Raw genomic sequence first — 18,877 nt, forward strand, 5'->3', positions numbered from 1 at the left:
TTGAATGCACAAACACACACAAACACACACACACACACACACACACACAGAGAGAGAGATCATATTTTAGACACTTTACAGCTAAAATAACACTTATACTTGAATAAATTATCTAAGTGATCGAACATTTCTTCGATTTTGTACTTGTAGTTATTTGGGAGCTTAAAGACAATTACTTTTGAGTTAAATATATTGATTCTGCAGTGAGGTCACCAAATAACTCTACTGACTTGAGTAAAGCTGCATTATTATTTTCTGTAGAGCTGCTTCATAGTTTAAATAGTAAAAAGTAATAATTAGAGCTGAATTAATTTAATCCTGACTCACTGTTTACAAGTGCAAAGTGATCTGTATTACATGAAGCACTATAGAAATAAACTTGATTTGACTTATTGTGGTAGTAGACATGATTCTATTGATGGAGATTAACATCCACTGAAGCTAAAACATTAATTTAACAACTCTGTGTGTGTGTGTGTGTGTGTGCAGGTCTCTGATCTACCAGCACCGCTGGGTCAAACTGGATGCTGAATACCTGAGATACTTCGACACTGAGAAGGTGATTCTGATTGGTTAAAGGGTTAAAGTCATGTTTGTAGAGTCTAACTCTTTGAGGCACGTGAAAAGACCTGATGTTCTTCAGTGCTGAGCGAATGCCTCTGACCGCACGTGTCCTTTAACACCCGCTGCTGATGTGACGATTAAACGCCTCTGTGTGTGTGTGTGTGTGTGTGTGTGTGCAGGACGTCTACTCGAAGAGGATCATACCTACAGTGTCCATCACTGGTGTGGTCAACGTGGGAGAGCAGAAGTTTGAAGTGGTGACACACAATCGCACTTTCCTGTTCCGAGCCGAGTGCGACTGTGAGTGTACAGACCGTGTGTGTGTGTGTGTGTGTGTGTGTGTGTGTGTGTGTGTGTGTGTGTGTGTGTGTGATGTTTAAAGCACATGATTAGGCGTGTTTGTGAATGAGACACACCCTGCTGATCAGTGAGGTTTTGTGGTCTGGTGAAACTAACGCTAACATGAACAACTGACCTCAACACACACACACACACACACACACACACACACACACACACACACACACACACACACACACACACACACACACACACACACACACACACACACAGAACTGTGTTCTTCTGGGGAAGAATAAAAAAATAAAATATTCATTCTTTATTTATTTTAATTAATAATCATATAATAATAATAATATTGTTATTGCTATTTATTAATGTTATTTAATATAAAAAAATAAAAAAATATTTTATTAAATTGTATTGTATTTATTATATTTTATTAAATTTGTTATTAAATATATATATATATATATAAAAAACACAAATACACACCGACATGCATACATATATGTTACACACACTCACAAACAGAACATTGTCTTTCTGGTGAAGAATAAACAAATACAATTTTACATTTTATAAAGAAAAATATAATATAATATAATATAATAGAATATAATATAATATAATATAATAACATTTAATGTTTAAATAAGTGTTTATTTTAATTGTTTTTATTTTAAATTACTATTATAATTAATTTTATTTTGTCAATTAATTAAAATGATTAATTAGTTTAAATGATTTAGCCTCACAACACAAGACAGTGTCATTCTGGTAAAGAATGAACAAAATAAACTTTACTATGCTATACTTATTTCTTTTTTAGTTAAATAAAAATATAATAGTATTAATAATATTTAAGTGTTTATTTTGATTGTTTTTATTTTAAATTGTTATTATAAAATTATTAATTTATAATTATTGTAATTATTACAAACTATGTCTTTCTGGTGAAGAATCAACAAAAACATTACTTTTTTTTCTAATAATTATAGTAAAAATATTGAAGTGTTTATTTCGATTGTCATTATTTTAATTTATTGTTATGATCATTTCATTTGTTTTGTCATTTTTTCAGGATTTAATGACTTGTTAGCTTTTCATTAACTCACAGAACCCCAGTTTGAGAAGCGCTGCAGTTAAACAAACACTCAGAGAGACTGTTTCAGTCGTGCAGTCACTGTCTGTTACACACGCTAATGTGATGATGTGTGTGTAAATAACGCAGACACTTCCACGCAGTATGCAGGACGTCTGCTCAGTGAAATGACTGAAGTGTGTGTGTGTGTGTGTGTGTGTCAGCGGAGCGGAGCGAGTGGGTCACGGTGTTGAAGAGCTGTGTCAGAGCGACCAGTCTGGACGTGACCTTTAACCCCTGCGTGAGCTACGAGATGAGGGGTTACCTGGAGCTGCGCGGCCTGCGCTCTAAACTCTATACGGTGGTGTGTGCGGATAAAGTCTTCCTCTACAAAAACGCCGAGGTAAACCCTCGATCTGTCTGTCTTCAGAAATAAAACTAACACTAGTCACAGGAAAGGGACATCAAACCTTTCAGAAAATATCATTTGCATCTTAATATCGCAATGACAGTAATATATATGACAGGGTGGACATATCTTATGGTTTATGCTTCGAATAATGGAACATAAATATAAAAAAAAAATGTGTGAGCTCAGCTAATAATGTTTCTGTAGTACTTAAGTGTCTACTATTTATGACATAAAGTGAATGGGAAATTAAGACCTAAATGTGTGAGTATTGTGAGGGTTGATATTACGTACGCAACATTGCACGACCAAAATGTTTCAACACGATTGCAATACAATAATAGTTCAATAAACAAGAAGTTAAAAATAAGTGACAGTTTAGACACTATTGATTGTTTTTGCTCAATTTCGCTGATGAAATTTAATACGGTTAGTGAAAAAAATGACAGTTTAAGAAACACAGTGGGGAATGACATCAGTTTTGTTAAATACAGACACTCCTTTTCAGTTAATTGTTATTTCTACCTTTTTTCTAGAGTACTTTATTTTGAGAGGTGTTTAAGTGAGAGAACATTTGTAATTTTGTCCAGATTATGTAAATAATTTTTTTGCATGTAAAAAAGTATGGAATTTTTGTTTGTATATGCTTACAATTATAGTTTTTAGAAAGAAAATCGAAAACGAAAAAATGAATCAGATTAATTTCAGTGAATCAGTAAACTAGTAAAACAGTGTTTATTAGTAGCATTGATATACTGTTTATATTTCATTCATATTTTGAAATAGTTTTTGTTTTTCTGTTTTAATTTTCATTATAGTGTTTTTTTTATAATTCAGTTGTGATTTTGCCATTTTTGTTACTTTTTTTTAAATGTCAGTTTTATTTAATTAAATTTTCGTCACCTTACATCTTTTGAGAAGTGAAAATGTATATACATGCTGTCTTTCATACAAAACAATGATAATATAATTTAGGGTTTAATTATGAATTCAGTTGCTTGACATGCTTGGACTGTTATAAAGTTGCATTTTCTTTGATGTTTGTGTGTGTTAAACATGAGAGCTGTTACTTTTGTCTGATTGTATTGATCAGTGTTATATTAGATGATTTAAAAGTGTATATGAGTGTTTGTGTACATTTATAGTTTAGAGATGTTAGTAATAAATGATAATCATAGTAACGTACACTAATGTTCCCATTTACATAGCTAAGTAAAGATGTTTGTTTCATGTGTGTGTGTGTGTGTGTGTGTGTGTGTGTAGGAATATCGTCTGGGGATCGGCATCACCTCGATTGATATGAATGTTGGTAACGTGAAGGAAGTGGATCGGAGAGCGTTTGATCTGACCACACCGTACCGCATATTCAGGTGAGACTTGCACTTGTTCGTTCATTTATTCATTAATTTGTTCATTCTGTGTGTGTATGTGTGTGTGCGAGTGAGTGTGAGTGTGTGTGAGTGCGTGAGTGTGTGTGTGTGTGTGTGTGTGTGTGTGTGTGTGATTGTGTGTGAGTGCATGTGCATGTGTGTGTGTGTGTGTGTGTGTGTGTGTGGGGTGAGTGTGGTGTGTGAGTGCGTGAGTGTGTGTGTGTGTGTGTGTGTGTGTGTGTGGAGTGTGTGTGAGTGCGTGAGTGTGTGTGTGTGTGTGTGTGCGAGTGAGTGTGAGTGTGTGTGAGTGTGTGAGTGTGTGTGTGTGTGTGTGTGTGTGTGTGTGTGTGTGTGTGAGTGCGTGAGTGTGTGTGTGTGTGTGTGTGCGAGTGAGTGTGAGTGTGTGTGAGTGCGTGAGTGTGTGTGTGTGTGTGTGTGCGAGTGAGTGTGAGTGTGTGCGAGTGAGTGTGAGTGTGTGTGTGTGCGAGTGAGTGTGAGTGTGTGTGTGTGTGTGTGTGTGCGAGTGAGTGTGAGTGTGTGTGAGTGCGTGAGTGTGTGTGTGTGGGTGTGTGCGAGTGAGAGGTGTGAGTGTGTGAGTGTGAGTGTGTGTGAGTGCGTGAGTGTGTGTGTGTGTGTGCGAGTGAGTGTGAGTGTGTGTGAGTGCGTGAGTGTGTGTGTGTGTGTGTGTGTGTGTGCGAGTGAGTGTGAGTGTGTGAGTGTGTGTGTGTGTGAGTGTGTGTGCGTGAGATTTATGCATCATCTGAAAGCTGAATAAATAATCTCTCCATTGATGTGTGGTTTGTTAGGAGGACAATATTTGTCTGAGATACAACTATTTGAAAAATCTGGAATCTGAGGGGGCAAAAAAAAATCTAAATATTGAGAAAATCATCTTTAAAGTTGTTCAAATGAATTCTTAGCAATGCATATTACTAATCAAAAATTAAGTTTTGATATATTTCTGGTAGGAAACTTACAAAATATCTTCATGGAACATGATCTTATCTTAATATCCTGATAATTTTTGGCACTGTTTAAGTTTTGGTATTTTTAGATTGTGTGTGTTGTTGTTGGAGAGGTGTTTAGTTTGTGTTCTGTGTATGTTGTTTAGTAGTGTATTGGGGTGTGTTTGTGGATCAGTGGGTGGAGGCCATGCGCAACTCTATCGCAGAGGCCTTGTCCAATTACGAAGTGGCTGAGCGGATCTGGGCGGAGCCGTCCAATCAGATGTGTGCTGACTGCAGCGCTGCCAAACCTGAGTGGGCCGCCATCAACCTGGCTGTGGTCTTCTGCAAGCGATGTGCAGGTAACGACCAATCACGACCAGCGACAGCTGACCAATCACGACCGGCGACAGCTGACCAATCACGACCGGCGATAGCTGACCAATCACGAGAAAAGATGGTTTTCAATCCGTCTAACTTGTATTAAGAAGCACATATCAACAAAACAGAAGATTTAAGGCCTCCCTGTGGTTTTCCATCAAAATAGAAGTTTGTTTTAAAAAGGAGTTTAAGAAATTAAGACATAAATATTACTATTGTACGGGCAACATTGTAGAGTTATGTATTTTTATTATTATTATTATTATGTTTTTATCATTATCAATTAAATTCTTAATTTATTATATTAAAATATTGCAATTAATATTTCTTAATATTTCTTATTTTATTTAGTAATTTTTATTATATTATTATTTTTATTATTATTATTATTATTATTATTATAAATTAAATACTCCTATTTATTTATTAGGTTAAAATATTGCAGTTAATATTTCTTATTTTATTTTTATTCTGTAAGTTTTATGTTTGTATTTATTATTATTATTATTGCTATAATAATATAATAATAGAAGCAGTAGTTATCACAATAGTAAATATTACTACTATTATCAGCAATTAAATGCTAATTTTATTATATTATTATATTATTATTATTATTATTAATTATTATTGCGATACAATAATAATTATAATAATAATAATATTACTTATTATTATTATTTAATTAAATACTCATAAATAAATGCCAAGTTTATTATATTGAATTATTACAATAAATATTTCTTATTTTATTTAGTTTATTTTTTTTTTTACATATTTTTAATTAGTAGCAGTAGTTATCATAATAGTAAATATTATTATTGTTGTTATTATTATTATAACTATTATTATAATTATTATATATATATATATATATATATATATATAATATATATGTTTATGTATGTATTATATTGTACATGAATATAATATACATATTGTGTGGCGCTACAAATAAGCACACCAACCCTGGATTTAAAAAAATTTTTTAATCACAATTTAAATTGCAGTTGTAGTTTTTACCAGAAAAATTACCATTAGATGTTTTCCTCCAAATCATGCAGCCCTTGTTTCTGCAGCAGTCTGTGTGTTTGTCTGTGACAGGAGAGCACCGCGGGCTCGGTCCGAGCATATCTAAAGTACGCAGTCTCAAAATGGACAAGAAGGTCTGGACCGAAGATCTCATCCAGGTGTGTTTTGTTCATGTGATTGTTCTGTGGTTCTTGCGCTCGTCTTCATCAGTCCTCTCCTCGTGTCCCAGCTGTTCCTCGCTCTAGGAAACGAACGAGCCAATCAGTTTTGGGCGGCGAACGTCCCGCCCAGCGAGGCCTTGACCCTGAACAGCAGCAGCGAGGAGCGCCGCCGCTTCATCACCGCAAAATACCGCGAGGGCAAATACCGCCGATATCACCCGCTGTTCGGAAACCAGAGAGAACTCAATAACGTGAGTGTGGGTTAAGAGTGAAAAAATTATACACTGATTGTGTTTGTGTTTGTTATGTGTTCAAAATTAACTAGTTGCTTACTACTTACTGCACACTGCACACTAATGAGGAGATCCCACTCACTGCGATCCAGTACAGCACTTTATAAATCGATGCATTGATTATTATAATTTAAAAACACTTTGTGAAATGGAGTGCAGTGTTAAACGCTTCAAACTGCAGTATGTTTAGAATACTGCATTTTTAAATTCCTTTCAGAATTCAGTTTTGTGTAAAAATGATGTGTAGCTCCGCCCACATAGAACTCTCTTCATGCTTTACATAACTGAATATGAATTAGATGCATTGTCATAATGTGAAGTATTAATATCAGCATTAGTTGAGGAGGCCAGTCAGTTGAGTTATCAGCATTAGTTGAGGAGGCCAGTCAGTTGAGTTTGGGTGGTTTGTAAGTAATGTGGAGAGGATTCAGACTGTGATCTTTTACTTAGATCTTATTTATTCTTCTGTGAGTTTGTTTATTGTGGCATGTGAGTGTGTGTGTGTGTGTGTGTGTGAGAGAGAGAGAGAGGTGAGTGTGTTTGTGTGTTTGTGTGTTGTGTGGTGTGTGTGAGCGAGAGGAGAGTGTGTGTGTGTTGTTGTGGTGTGATTTTGTGGTGAGTGAGTGATGTGGTGTGGTGTGTGTGTGTGTGTGTGTGTGGGGGTGAGAGAGAGAGAGAGGTGTGTGTGTGGTGTGTGTGTGGGTGGGTGTGAGGGTAGAGAGAGAGAGAGAGAGAGTTTGGTGTGTGTGTTTGTGTGTGTGTGTGTGGCGTGTGTGAGAGAGAGGAGTTTGGGTGTGTGGGTGGTGTGTGTGTTGGTGTGTGTGTGAGGTGTGGGAGTGAGTTGACTTGAGTGGTGTGTGTGTGTGTGTGTGTGGGTGGGAGGAGTGGAGAGAGAGGGTGTGTGTGTGTGTTGTGGGTTGTGTTGAGAGGGAGATGGAGGGTGGGTGTGTGTGTGTGGTGTTGTGAGCGAGAGGAGAGAGAGAGAGAGATTTGTTTGGTGTGTGTTGGTGTGTGTGGGGGTATGTAGGGTGTGTGTGAGAGAGAGAGAGAGAGAAAGGTGGTTGTTTGTGTGTGTCTGTGTGTGGTGTGTGAGAGAGAGAGGAGTGTTGTGTGTGGTGTGTGGTGGGTGGAGTAGTGAGTGTGAGTGGTGTGTGTGGGTATGTTTGTGTGTGTGTGTGAGGAGAGAGAGAGAGAGTGTGTGTGTGTGTGTGTGGGTGTGTGGAGAGAGAGAGAGAGAGAGTGTGTATGTGGGTGTGTGTGGGTGTGTGTGAGAGTTGTGAGAGAGAGAGAGAGAGTGTGTGGTGTTGTGTGGTGGTGTGTGTGTGTTGGAGAGTGATTGTGAGTGAGTGAATTGTGTGGTGTGTGTGTGTGTGTGTGTGTGAGAGAGAGAGAGAGAGAGTGTGTTGTGTGTGGTGCTGTGTGTGTGAGTGAGGTGTTTAGGCAACACACGGGGATGAAGGCGAACAGCAGAATGAAGAAGCAGAGTGAATATGATGCTCCTAATCAGTGTAGAGTTTGTGTGTGTGTGTGTGTGTGTGTGTGTGTGTGTGGTGTTGTGTGTGTGTGTGTGAGTGTGGTGTGTGGTGAGAGGAGAGGTGAGTGTGTGTGTGTGATGAGAGAGGGAGGAGAGAGAGTGTGGTGTGTGAGTGGGTGTGAGTGTGTGTGAGAGAGAGAGTGTGTGCATGTGCGTGCGTGTGTGTGTAGTGAGTGTGTGGTGTGTGGGTGTGAGGTGTGTGTGTGTGAGTTGTGTGTGTGGGGGTGTGTGTGTGCGGTGTTGTGAGTGTGTGGTGTGTGTGTGTGTGTGTGGGGTGTGTGAGAGTGAGAGGAGAGTGGGGGGGGGAGAGTGTGGTGTGTGTGAGTGGTGAGTGAGATGGGGTGAGTGAGGGGGGTGGGTTTGTGTGGTGGTTTGTGTTGTTGTGAGTGTGTGTGTTTGTGTGGGTGTGGGTGGTGGGATTGTGTGAGTGTGGGTGTTGGAGAGAGAGAGTGAGTGTGTTGGGTGGGGGGAGAGAGCGAGAGAGGTGTGGTGTGGTGAGTTTGTGTGTGGATGGTGTGTGCATGAGAGAGGAGGTGTGGTGTGGTGTGCGTGTGTGTGTGCGTGTGTGTGTGTGCGTGGTGTGTGTGTTGAGTGAGACGCGAGGTGTGTGTGTGGTGTGTGTGTGTGAGTGTGTGTGTGAGTGTGTGAGAGTGAGTGTGTGTATGTGTGAGTGTGTGTGTGTGTGAGTGTGTGAGAGTGAGTGTGTGTGTGAGTGAGTGTGTGAGAGTGAGTGTGTGTGTGAGTGTGTGAGAGTGTGTGTATGTGTGAGTGTGTGAGAGTGTGTGTATGTATGTGTGAGTGTGTGTGTGTGAGAGTGAGTGTGTGTGTGTGTGTGTGAGAGAGTGAGTGTGTGTGTGTGTGTGTGTGTGTGTGTGTGAGAGTGAGTGTGTGTGTGTGTGTGTATGTGTAAGGGAATTTGCGGTATGTGCGAGTATGTATTTGATGTACTGATATAAACCAGTTCATGTGGGATTTACGGTTAGTGTGGGACTTTATCTAGTATCATCAGCATTGTGTCTGAGATGAACACTGATGTGAGTGTGTGTGTGTGTTTTTGTGAAGTTCTGATGAGATGATTCATTTGTACGAAACAAATCAGCGTGATCTGCTTCTTAAACACACACACACACACTCTCATGAGCTCCCAGGATTCCTCTGTGCTGTTTCAGTGGGAAGAGAAGAAACAGACAAAGAGTCCATTCACTCACTCACAGAGAGAGAGAGAGAGAGAGAGACAGAGAGAGAGAGAGAGAGAGAGAGAGAGAGAGAGACGGGTGATGAAAGACAGACAGATGCAGCAGATTGAATCCTCTGACATGTGATCTTTAACAGCATTATAATGCATCATACTGGCCACCCTTTCCCATAGTTCTGCATCACTGGTTTATCTGCAGGACTCAGACAGTATATTAGATATCAACCTGCGACCACTACAGTATCGGTTTGATCAGAGAATGAATGAATGAACAGAGAATGATTTGATCAAAAAAAGTTCCTCCTCCCTTTAAAATATGATGTATGGATATTATTGTAATCTTGTTCTTGAAAGAAACCTGAATATCTTTCATTTGTTGTGAATCAGACTGAAGGAGAGAGAGACAGTGTCAGGTTTGTTGATCAGACTGTGACTAAGCTCCGCCCCCAGTGCAGTGATTTATCTGAACCCGCCCACTCAGCCATAGGCTCCGCCCCCTCTGCTCTCATTCTCTCATTCTGTCGTTCGTTCGGCCGTGATTCACATCAGTGTGTGTTTGTGCGGCTCTGGACTGCGCTTATAAATCACACACACACACACACACAGGTTGGGGGCTGACCTTTGAACTTTCAACCTTGTCAGTCAGCTGGGTGAGTTGTTGCAGTATTTTCTGTCCTTGTTCAAGATGTGTTGGGTTTTCTCAGGTGTCACAGAGTGCTTGTGTGTGTATTTTCAGAGAGTGTTTTTTCAGAGAGTCTGTTAGAAGAGTCTGTGTTTAAGTGTTTGTGTGCGCGTGTTTTCAGTCTGTTTTAAGTGTGTGTGTATTTTAAATCTGTGTTGTAAGTGTGTGCATATGTTTTAAATGTGTGTTTTAAGTCTGTGTTTTCAAGTGTTTGTGTTTAAGTGTATTTTAAGTGTGTTATGTGTTTTTTAATGTTTGCATAAGTTTTAAGCGTTTTTTGAGTGAGTGTTTTGTGTTTGTGTGTGTGTTTTAAGTTTGTGTTTTGTAAGTATGTGTGTGTTTGGCAGATTGCAGGTTTTCTGAGACTTTCACATGATGTTAGTATTACTGGAAGACACACACATTACATTAGACACACATGTGCTGTGTGTGTGTGTGTGTGTGTGTGTGTGTGTGCTGCAAGACTAATCAATGCTAAGACAGACCCACCCAACAATATACAGAGTGAGAGAATGAGCAGGAGACCATGATTGTGTGTCTCTCTTCACATTCTTTGTGTAGCAGCAGTTTTACCTTCCTCAATGGATGGCTTTGTGTGTCTCTTTCACACACACACACACACACACACACACACACACAGAGGCTGATTTACTAATTTCCCGATGAATGAGTGTGTTTCTGTACTCTGTTAATGTTATGCTGGTATGTGTGTGCTTGTATTGTGTTCATGTGTTCCAGTATGATGTGTGTGTGTGTGTGTGTGTGTGTGGTTCATATCTTAAGAGATGTTCATCATTCAGAATCACAGCATCAGTGATGATAGGTTGGTTCAGATTGGTGTTTATTCTTGATTTGCTCTCGTCTCGGTGAGTTTTGACGTGTTTTTGTGTTTCAGTGATCTAGACTGATTTTTAGATGTTTTCATCTCTTCTCTTTCCTTTAGGAAACGCTCGTTAACTTTGTTTTGTTTTGGGAGGAGATTGGAAATCCTCAAATTAAGTCTTTGACCATCTAAGAGCAGAAACACTGAGGGTTTAGAAATAAAATGAGATGAAATGCACAGTACAGATGTGCTAGATTTACAGTCTCTGTGTTCACAGACTTTAATGAAGGACCGTCGGTCACAAGGGTTCTCAAATGAAGGTTCACAAATAAAAGCTTGAGGATTGAATGATTGAAAATGAAAAACATTGGTCACTTGTAGTGTAAAATATTTTTTTTTTATAATATTACATCTTTTATTTTTTTGATTATAGTGTTTTATTTGACCATACAACTGTAATTTACAGCAGTAATATTTATTTGTGCATTTTTATAGTCAATGATAAAATTATTATTAATAATAATAATAGCAATATATTTAGCAATATATTCAGGTAAAGACCCTGAATGAGGTTTCAGCAGCAATTTGAGACATAATCACATTGCAAACTCACCATAAATGACAAAATAATTGCAATATAATATTTTGGCCAAGTTGTGCAGCACTTTATATTAAAATAACAGTTTTAAATGTTTTATTTGTTTACCTGGGTGTCATGTGACTATTGAGTTGTTAAAATGTTAGAAGATCTCAGGGTAACTTCACATAGTTTGGGAATGGCTGTCATCGGTGTGTTCGTGAGTGGGTGGGTGGGTGAGTGAGTGAGAGAGAGAGAGTGCGTGTGTGAATGAGAGAGCGAGTGTGTGTGTGTGAGTGACTGAGAGAGCGAGAGAGAGAAAGAGAGAGAGTGTGTGTGTGTTGATATCAGGTGGAATTCACAAGAGACAGAAACATTTCTCACACACTCTCACACGCACACTCTCACACACGCACACTCTCACACAAGCACACTCTCGTACACACACACTCTCACACACACGCACACTCTCGCACAAGCACACTCTCGCACACACGCACACTCTCGCACACACGCACACTCTCGCACACACACACACTCTCGCACACGCACACTCTAGCACACACACACACACACACACACACACACACTCTCACACACACACACACACACACACACACACACACTCTCAGACACGCACACTCTCGCACGCGCACACACACACTCTCACACACGCATTCTCACACACGCATGCGCACACACACACTCTCACACACGCACGCGCACACACACACACTCTCACACACGCACGCGCACACACACTCTCACACACGCACGTGCACACACACACACACACTCTCAGACACGCACACTCTCGCACGCGCACACACACTCTCACACATGCATTCTCACACACGCACGCGCACACACACACTCTCACACACGCACACTCTCACACACGCACACTCTCGCACGCGCACACACACACACTAACACACAATGCGCATGCACACCCAACCACACTCTCACACACGCACCACTCTCACACACCCCCACGCGCACACACACTCTCACACACGCACGTGCACACACACACACACACTCTCAGACACGCACACTCTCGCACGCGCACACACACACTCTCACACATGCATTCTCACACACGCACGCGCACACACACACACTCTCACACACGCACCATCACCCAACCCCCCGCCCACACACGCACACTCTCGCACGCGCACACACACACACTCACACACGCATGCGCACACACACACTCTCACACACGCACACTCTCACACACGCACGCGCACACACACACACTCTCACACACGCACGCGCACACACACTCTCACACACGCACGTGCACACACACACACACACTCTCAAGACACACCACATCTCTGCAACGCGCACACACACACTCCACAACATGCCATTCCCACACGCGCACACACGCACACACACACTCTCACACACGCACACTCTCACACACGCACACTCTCGCACGCGCACACACACACACTCACACACGCATGCGCACACACACACTCTCACACACGCACACTCTCACACACGCACACTCTCGTACACACACACTCTCACACACACGCACACTCTCGCACACACACACTCTCACACACGCACGCGCACACACACACTCTCACACACACGCACGCACACACACACACACACACACACACACTCTCAGACACGCACACACTCCTCGCACGCGCACACACACACACTCTCACACGTGCACACACACACACTCTCACACACGCACGCGCACACACACACTCTCACACACGCACGCGCACACACACACACACACACCTAACGACACGCACGTGCACACACACACACACACACACACTCTCACACACGCACACTCTCGCACGCGCACACACACACTCTCACACACGCATTCTCACACGCGCACACACACACTCTTGCACACGCACACTCTCACACACGCACACTCTTGCACACGCACACTCTCGCACGCGCGCACACACACTCTCACACACGCACGTGCACACACACACTCTTGCACACGCACACTCACACACGCACACTCTCGCACACGCGCACACACACTCTCACACACGCATTCTCACACACGCACGCGCAGTGATGCGGTATTGAACTGATCCTTAGAAACACTGTGACCCACGTCACATTTAACACACACACTCTTGCACACGCACACTCTCACACACGCACGTTCTTGCACACGCTCTTTCTCGCGCGCGCTCAGACACGCACACTCTCGCACGCGCACACACACACTCTCACACACGCATTCTCACACGCGCACACACACACTCTTGCACACGCACACTCTCACACACGCACACTCTCGCACGCGCACACACACACACGCACGTGCGCACACACACACTCTCACACACGCACACTGTCTCACACACACATACACACACTCTCTCACACGCACATGCACACACTCACACTCACACACACACACACACACACACACGCGCACACTCTCTCGCACACACACACACTCTCTCACACACACACGCTCACTTACACACACACACACACACACATACCCACACAGATTAATGAGACGTTGAGAAGTCATTTCAGACATCTGTTTATTTTATTATTTATCCTTACACTTATTTATGTTTTAGTAAGCGACTTCCAGCTTCACTGTATGTTTAGTGTGTTGTTCTCTGGGACTCAAACCCATGACCGTCGTGTTGCGACCGTTGTGATCCAGCAGCTGTCTAGTCAGTCACTGTCAGTCAGAAACGTGATATTTTAGTTCCTCCTGATCATTTCCAGTCTCTCTGACGCAAGCTTTGAGACACCTGACCACATTTACTCTTATCGTACATCCTTGTGCAGGAATAATCATCCTACTTCCTCAGTGACCTCAGCATTTCTCAAATAACAGCATGTTGAATATTTCTGGGATTTATCGTCCGTGTGTTTGTGTTTGAAGGACGTTAGTTTGATTCATGTCTGAGTGTTATTGAGAAAGAGACTCATAGATTGTGTTTAAATGAGCCGCGGTTTACACGGATTACTGCGTGTTTTTGTGTGTGGTTTCATTTACTCTGTGTGTGTGTGTGTGTGTGAGTGAGTGTGTGTGAGTGTGTGTGTGTATCAGGGTTTTTCCTGCATAGAGGATTATGTGGCGGCCGCCTCCGCCAAATGTTGTGCCGCCTCTGGTTGTCGACAAATCTCAAGCAGGCAGTCACGCTCAAGCATCACTGAATTGCTTCCATTAGAGCTTTTACTTCATATTTGGAAAAATACTGATATTTTTATACACAGATATTTCTTTACACAGAATCATCCTTTCTATTAATTTTCCAATGATTTGCACGATCTGATGAGCATTAACTAATATTATGTGATCTCTGTATGAATGAATGAAGCACGGTTCCGTTTACTACACACACACACACACACACACTGAAGCGCGTGCAATGCTCGCTGTGATTTTAGCACGAAATAAGGACATAAATACACAAACAACATCTCCAGAACTAATCTTTCATAAACTTCATGAGTATTTTATCATTTCATTCGAGTAAAACTAGCGTCTCATGATTTACACACAGAAGGTATTCACGGCAACCCGTCAAAATAAAAGTCCGGCTTACCTTCAATACATTGCAACCGAAATATATGACTTTTGTTCAGCAGAATGTACAATACTACTAAAATTATTTAAAAATTTATATATATATACATATATATATCATATATATATACTATATATATATATATATATATATAGATACAAACCTTTTAAGGAATGATCACACAAAATTCTTCCATGTTTTAATTTTAAAAGTAAATCCCCTTTGTTTGACAAAAAATAAAGTTTAATGTTTAATAATTTAAAGATCAATTAAATTAATGTTTTATGCCTTCATTTGATAACCAGATACACAACACAGAATTTCTGAGGAAAAGGAAAACATTTAATAAGGCTATTTTAAGAATAAATGTGAATAACTGATGATCCATGATTTTTATTATTTTTAATTGGTTTTGATTTTGAATTGTGATTTGTGATTTAATTAAAAAATTAAAAAGGATTTTTGGATGTATTTTGGTGGAATTTGGTAAAAAATAAAGTGCCCTATATTTAACACACGAATACAAGAGAATATGGTTTGTATGTTATTTTAATGAGGTTTGGGGTGTTTTCTTAACAATAAAGAAAGTTTTCGTGAGAAATGCCAAGCTGGTAGCTTAGTATAAAAACTATAAATAAGTTATTACAAACACTCTATTATGTTATTAAGTACATTGTATTGTTGGTATGAAGTTAATATTAATTTTATAAAAAGTCTTAGCTTAGCGCTAATGCACCTGTTAGCCTGCTGCGAGTGCATTTGATGATGTATCAGAAGAGTTCACCTAAGGTTGTAAGAATATATTTTGTTTTCTCGAAAGACACTTTAAGTGGATAAATGTATATTGGATCAATGCGATGTGGACCAGGAGACTATAAAGAGTGGATAAAGATTTCCAGTTTCATGAAATGTTTAACAACCTGATGTTATATGTTATGGGTACATTGTGTGCACATGATCAGGATGGTACCACCTCCGCCTCATATTGAGCCGGGAAAAACCCTGTGTGTGTGTGAGTGTGTGTGTGTGTGTGTGTGTGTGTGTGAGTGTGTGTGTGTGTGTGTCCTGCTGTGATCACAGAGGTTGGTTTTCAGCTGTCCAAACATCCTCTCGCTTACACAATCACAACACAGTCTCTCTCTCATTTAGGGATTGGTCAGCATGGCCAACTAGTCGTCCACCAACCAAATACTCAGTTACTTTTTAAATACTGTATATATATATATATATACATTATATATATATATATATATATATATATATATTTAAAAAAATGACAATATAAAAAAAAAATGACAATAAAAAAAAAAATGAATAAAAATCTTTAATCATACAACAATGCTACTATATTATATAATTTTATTAATGTTAAGATTTTTATATAATTATTATTGTTATGGTCATTAATGAAACTAATATAAGTGTGTGTGTGTGTGTATTAAATTATTTATAATTATAACAATATTACAGTATTAATAATATCTTAATATATTGATCATTTAAATTACAGGCATTTCATATTTTTAAGTAACTTAATATATTTGTAATATTATTATTATTATGATCAATAAAACATGTCTGTGTGTGTGTGTTTTAATAATAATATTTAATAATAAAAATATTTATTTTATTATAATAATTTGAATTAGATAACTTTTTATTTATTATAATTATTTATTTATTTATTTATTATTATTTTTTTAAATAGGAAAATCTTCGAACTACATCCATTAAAATCAGCTCTTGTGTAACAAATTCAACAGTTCATCTCACAGCACTTACTACTGTATATACTACACTGAATCCACTCGTCTGTTTATGTGATTCTGGTAGTTTTGTGCAGTAAAACAATCCGGATAATTTTATATATATATATATGCTGACGTTAATGTTTAGTGTTCATGAATGACCCTAAAGCAGCCCCATTATACCAGGGTCACTGGACCTAGACTATACATTGGTTCTGTATGAACAGACATTATTCGTCGTTTTAAATAGGGCTGCATGATATATCAGTTCTGCACTGGTATGTTTAAATTTTGTATAGTGTTTTCTTTACTCTATACTTCAAAAACTATGTCTAAAACGAGTAATATTTCATGTATTTGAGGTCTGAGATGTGGGAACGCTGAAGAGAGAGAGGGCAAACATTTAGCATTTTAGGCCTGTCTAATCAACCAATATTGTCTTAAATAGCACTTCATCTTTTATAACATGGGACTTTAACCAAATGTATTAGATCGGTTACTCTTTATTTTAACATGTCCTTGTTACAGTGTAATTACACAATTAACTACATGTACTTACTGTATGGTTAGGGTTAGGATTCGGTTTAGGGTTACTTGCATGTAATTGTGAATAATTTATTGTTATTATAATAGTAAGTACATGCAACACGTGTAACAAGGACATCTTAAAATAAAGTGTTACCCATTCAATCCTGATTTTTATAAAATGTTGCAACAAGATGTTAATTTTTTTTTTTTTTGTAATATCATTCAGCCCTAGTTTCAAATGTGCTCAGAAACATCTGACTTTATTTTGTGACCAGGTCACCGTTATTACAATGCAGATTGTGTCAAAGCAGTTTAATTCCATGCTGCAGCAAAGTCAGATTGTGCAGAGGACTGACAGGAACGTCACTGACACACACACGTTCCACACCTGATCCGCTGTAGATCCCTGAGCCGTTCTCTCTCTCCGCAGGCGCTGTGCATTAACGTTCAGTCGAGCGATGTGTGTGAGACGCTGGCGCTGGTGTTCTGCGGCGCAGAAGTGAGCTGTGACACCGGAGACCCCGAGCTGGCCTCCCCGATCGCTCTGGCCCAACACCACGGACAGAACCTGCAGGTGGAGTTCCTCACGCAGAACCGCAACACAGGTGTGTGCCTCGGAGAACAGTACTAGGGTTCATTCAATTGTAATGTGATTTTAAACCATTTAAGCACAAGATGGGAAAGAACTTGCGTATCGTTATGTGTGCGGGTCCGCAGCCTGTGTCTGTTCATTTCCACTGCAGAAAAGGGAGTTGGTTTCTCTTTCACATTTTGCGACCAGTGTGCACAAAATTACGTCAGTGTTTCCTCATAAACACAGCCATTTTTTAAGTGAGAATTAACAGATGAGAAAGAAAAAGTCTAATCTAATGTGTGAAATTTATATTAGTCTAGTTGTTTTTGATGTGGTATTTTTGTTAAAACCATAGGCAAGTATTCTTTATAGTCTGTTGCTGTTTTTTGTATTGTTATTAGTGTTTATTAAAAAGACAGAATACATATATTTGACATCTAAATGTTTTTTTTTTTAACATGGAATCAAAACTAGGAATTGTTAAGAATTAGAATTGATAAACAGAATCGGAATCAGAATCGGCTTACTCAGGTTTGACCTTTTGACCTACAGAACTCCCGAGGTCAGAGGTGAAGGTCTCCATAGACAGGGTGCACTACATGGCCCCGCCCTCTGTCACGCATAATGGGTTTCTATTTAAGACCGCCTCCATGGCTCGACCAATCACAGAGAAGAAGGGAAAAGAAGGTGAGCCAGTCAGTGAATAGAAGATTTTCTGAAGTGTTATGTGCAAAATGTTTTCAGGCTAATTTAATTTGATTTGATTCTGTCTGTCCGTGTCCGTCAGAGTTCAGTCGGCGGTGGTGTGTGCTGAATGACGGGAATTTTAGCTACTATGAAAGTGACAAAAACGCTACACCGAACGGAGGACTGAAGATGAAGGAGATCGTCTGTCTGGCTGTCAACCCTCCTGAGACTCATGGGTAATCAGGCCCACAGCGTGTGCTTAAGGACTGTCACCTTTCTCTTCTGTAGAGCCTGATTATATAAACGTCTCTTTCTTCAGGTACGATCACACGTTCGAGCTGTACTCGGACGCCGAGCGCTTGTATCTGTTCGGCACTGATAATCCCGAGACCATGCGCGAGTGGGTCAAATCCATCGCAAAGGTG

General features: G+C 39.8%; 1 protein-coding gene across 1 annotated transcript in view; it reads left to right on the plus strand.

Annotated features, from left to right (window-relative positions):
* Positions 1–466: 466 nt before the first annotated feature.
* LOC109065889 (arf-GAP with Rho-GAP domain, ANK repeat and PH domain-containing protein 1-like) overlaps positions 467–18,877 on the plus strand; it is a gene marked incomplete at its 5' end in the record, with an annotated part of 35,873 nt that continues 17,462 nt past the window's right edge. The window contains 12 exons of the mRNA XM_042740012.1: positions 467–559; positions 744–864; positions 2,173–2,351; positions 3,621–3,727; positions 4,767–4,771; positions 4,839–5,033; positions 6,157–6,242; positions 6,314–6,496; positions 17,622–17,796; positions 18,318–18,452; positions 18,553–18,688; positions 18,772–18,874. Of these exons, the coding sequence (XP_042595946.1) occupies positions 467–559; positions 744–864; positions 2,173–2,351; positions 3,621–3,727; positions 4,767–4,771; positions 4,839–5,033; positions 6,157–6,242; positions 6,314–6,496; positions 17,622–17,796; positions 18,318–18,452; positions 18,553–18,688; positions 18,772–18,874 (1,518 nt within the window). The remainder of the gene's footprint in view (positions 560–743; positions 865–2,172; positions 2,352–3,620; positions 3,728–4,766; positions 4,772–4,838; positions 5,034–6,156; positions 6,243–6,313; positions 6,497–17,621; positions 17,797–18,317; positions 18,453–18,552; positions 18,689–18,771; positions 18,875–18,877) is intronic.

The sequence above is a fragment of the Cyprinus carpio genome, chromosome B15, assembly GCF_018340385.1.
Source record: "Cyprinus carpio isolate SPL01 chromosome B15, ASM1834038v1, whole genome shotgun sequence".
Taxonomy (NCBI): domain Eukaryota; kingdom Metazoa; phylum Chordata; class Actinopteri; order Cypriniformes; family Cyprinidae; genus Cyprinus; species Cyprinus carpio.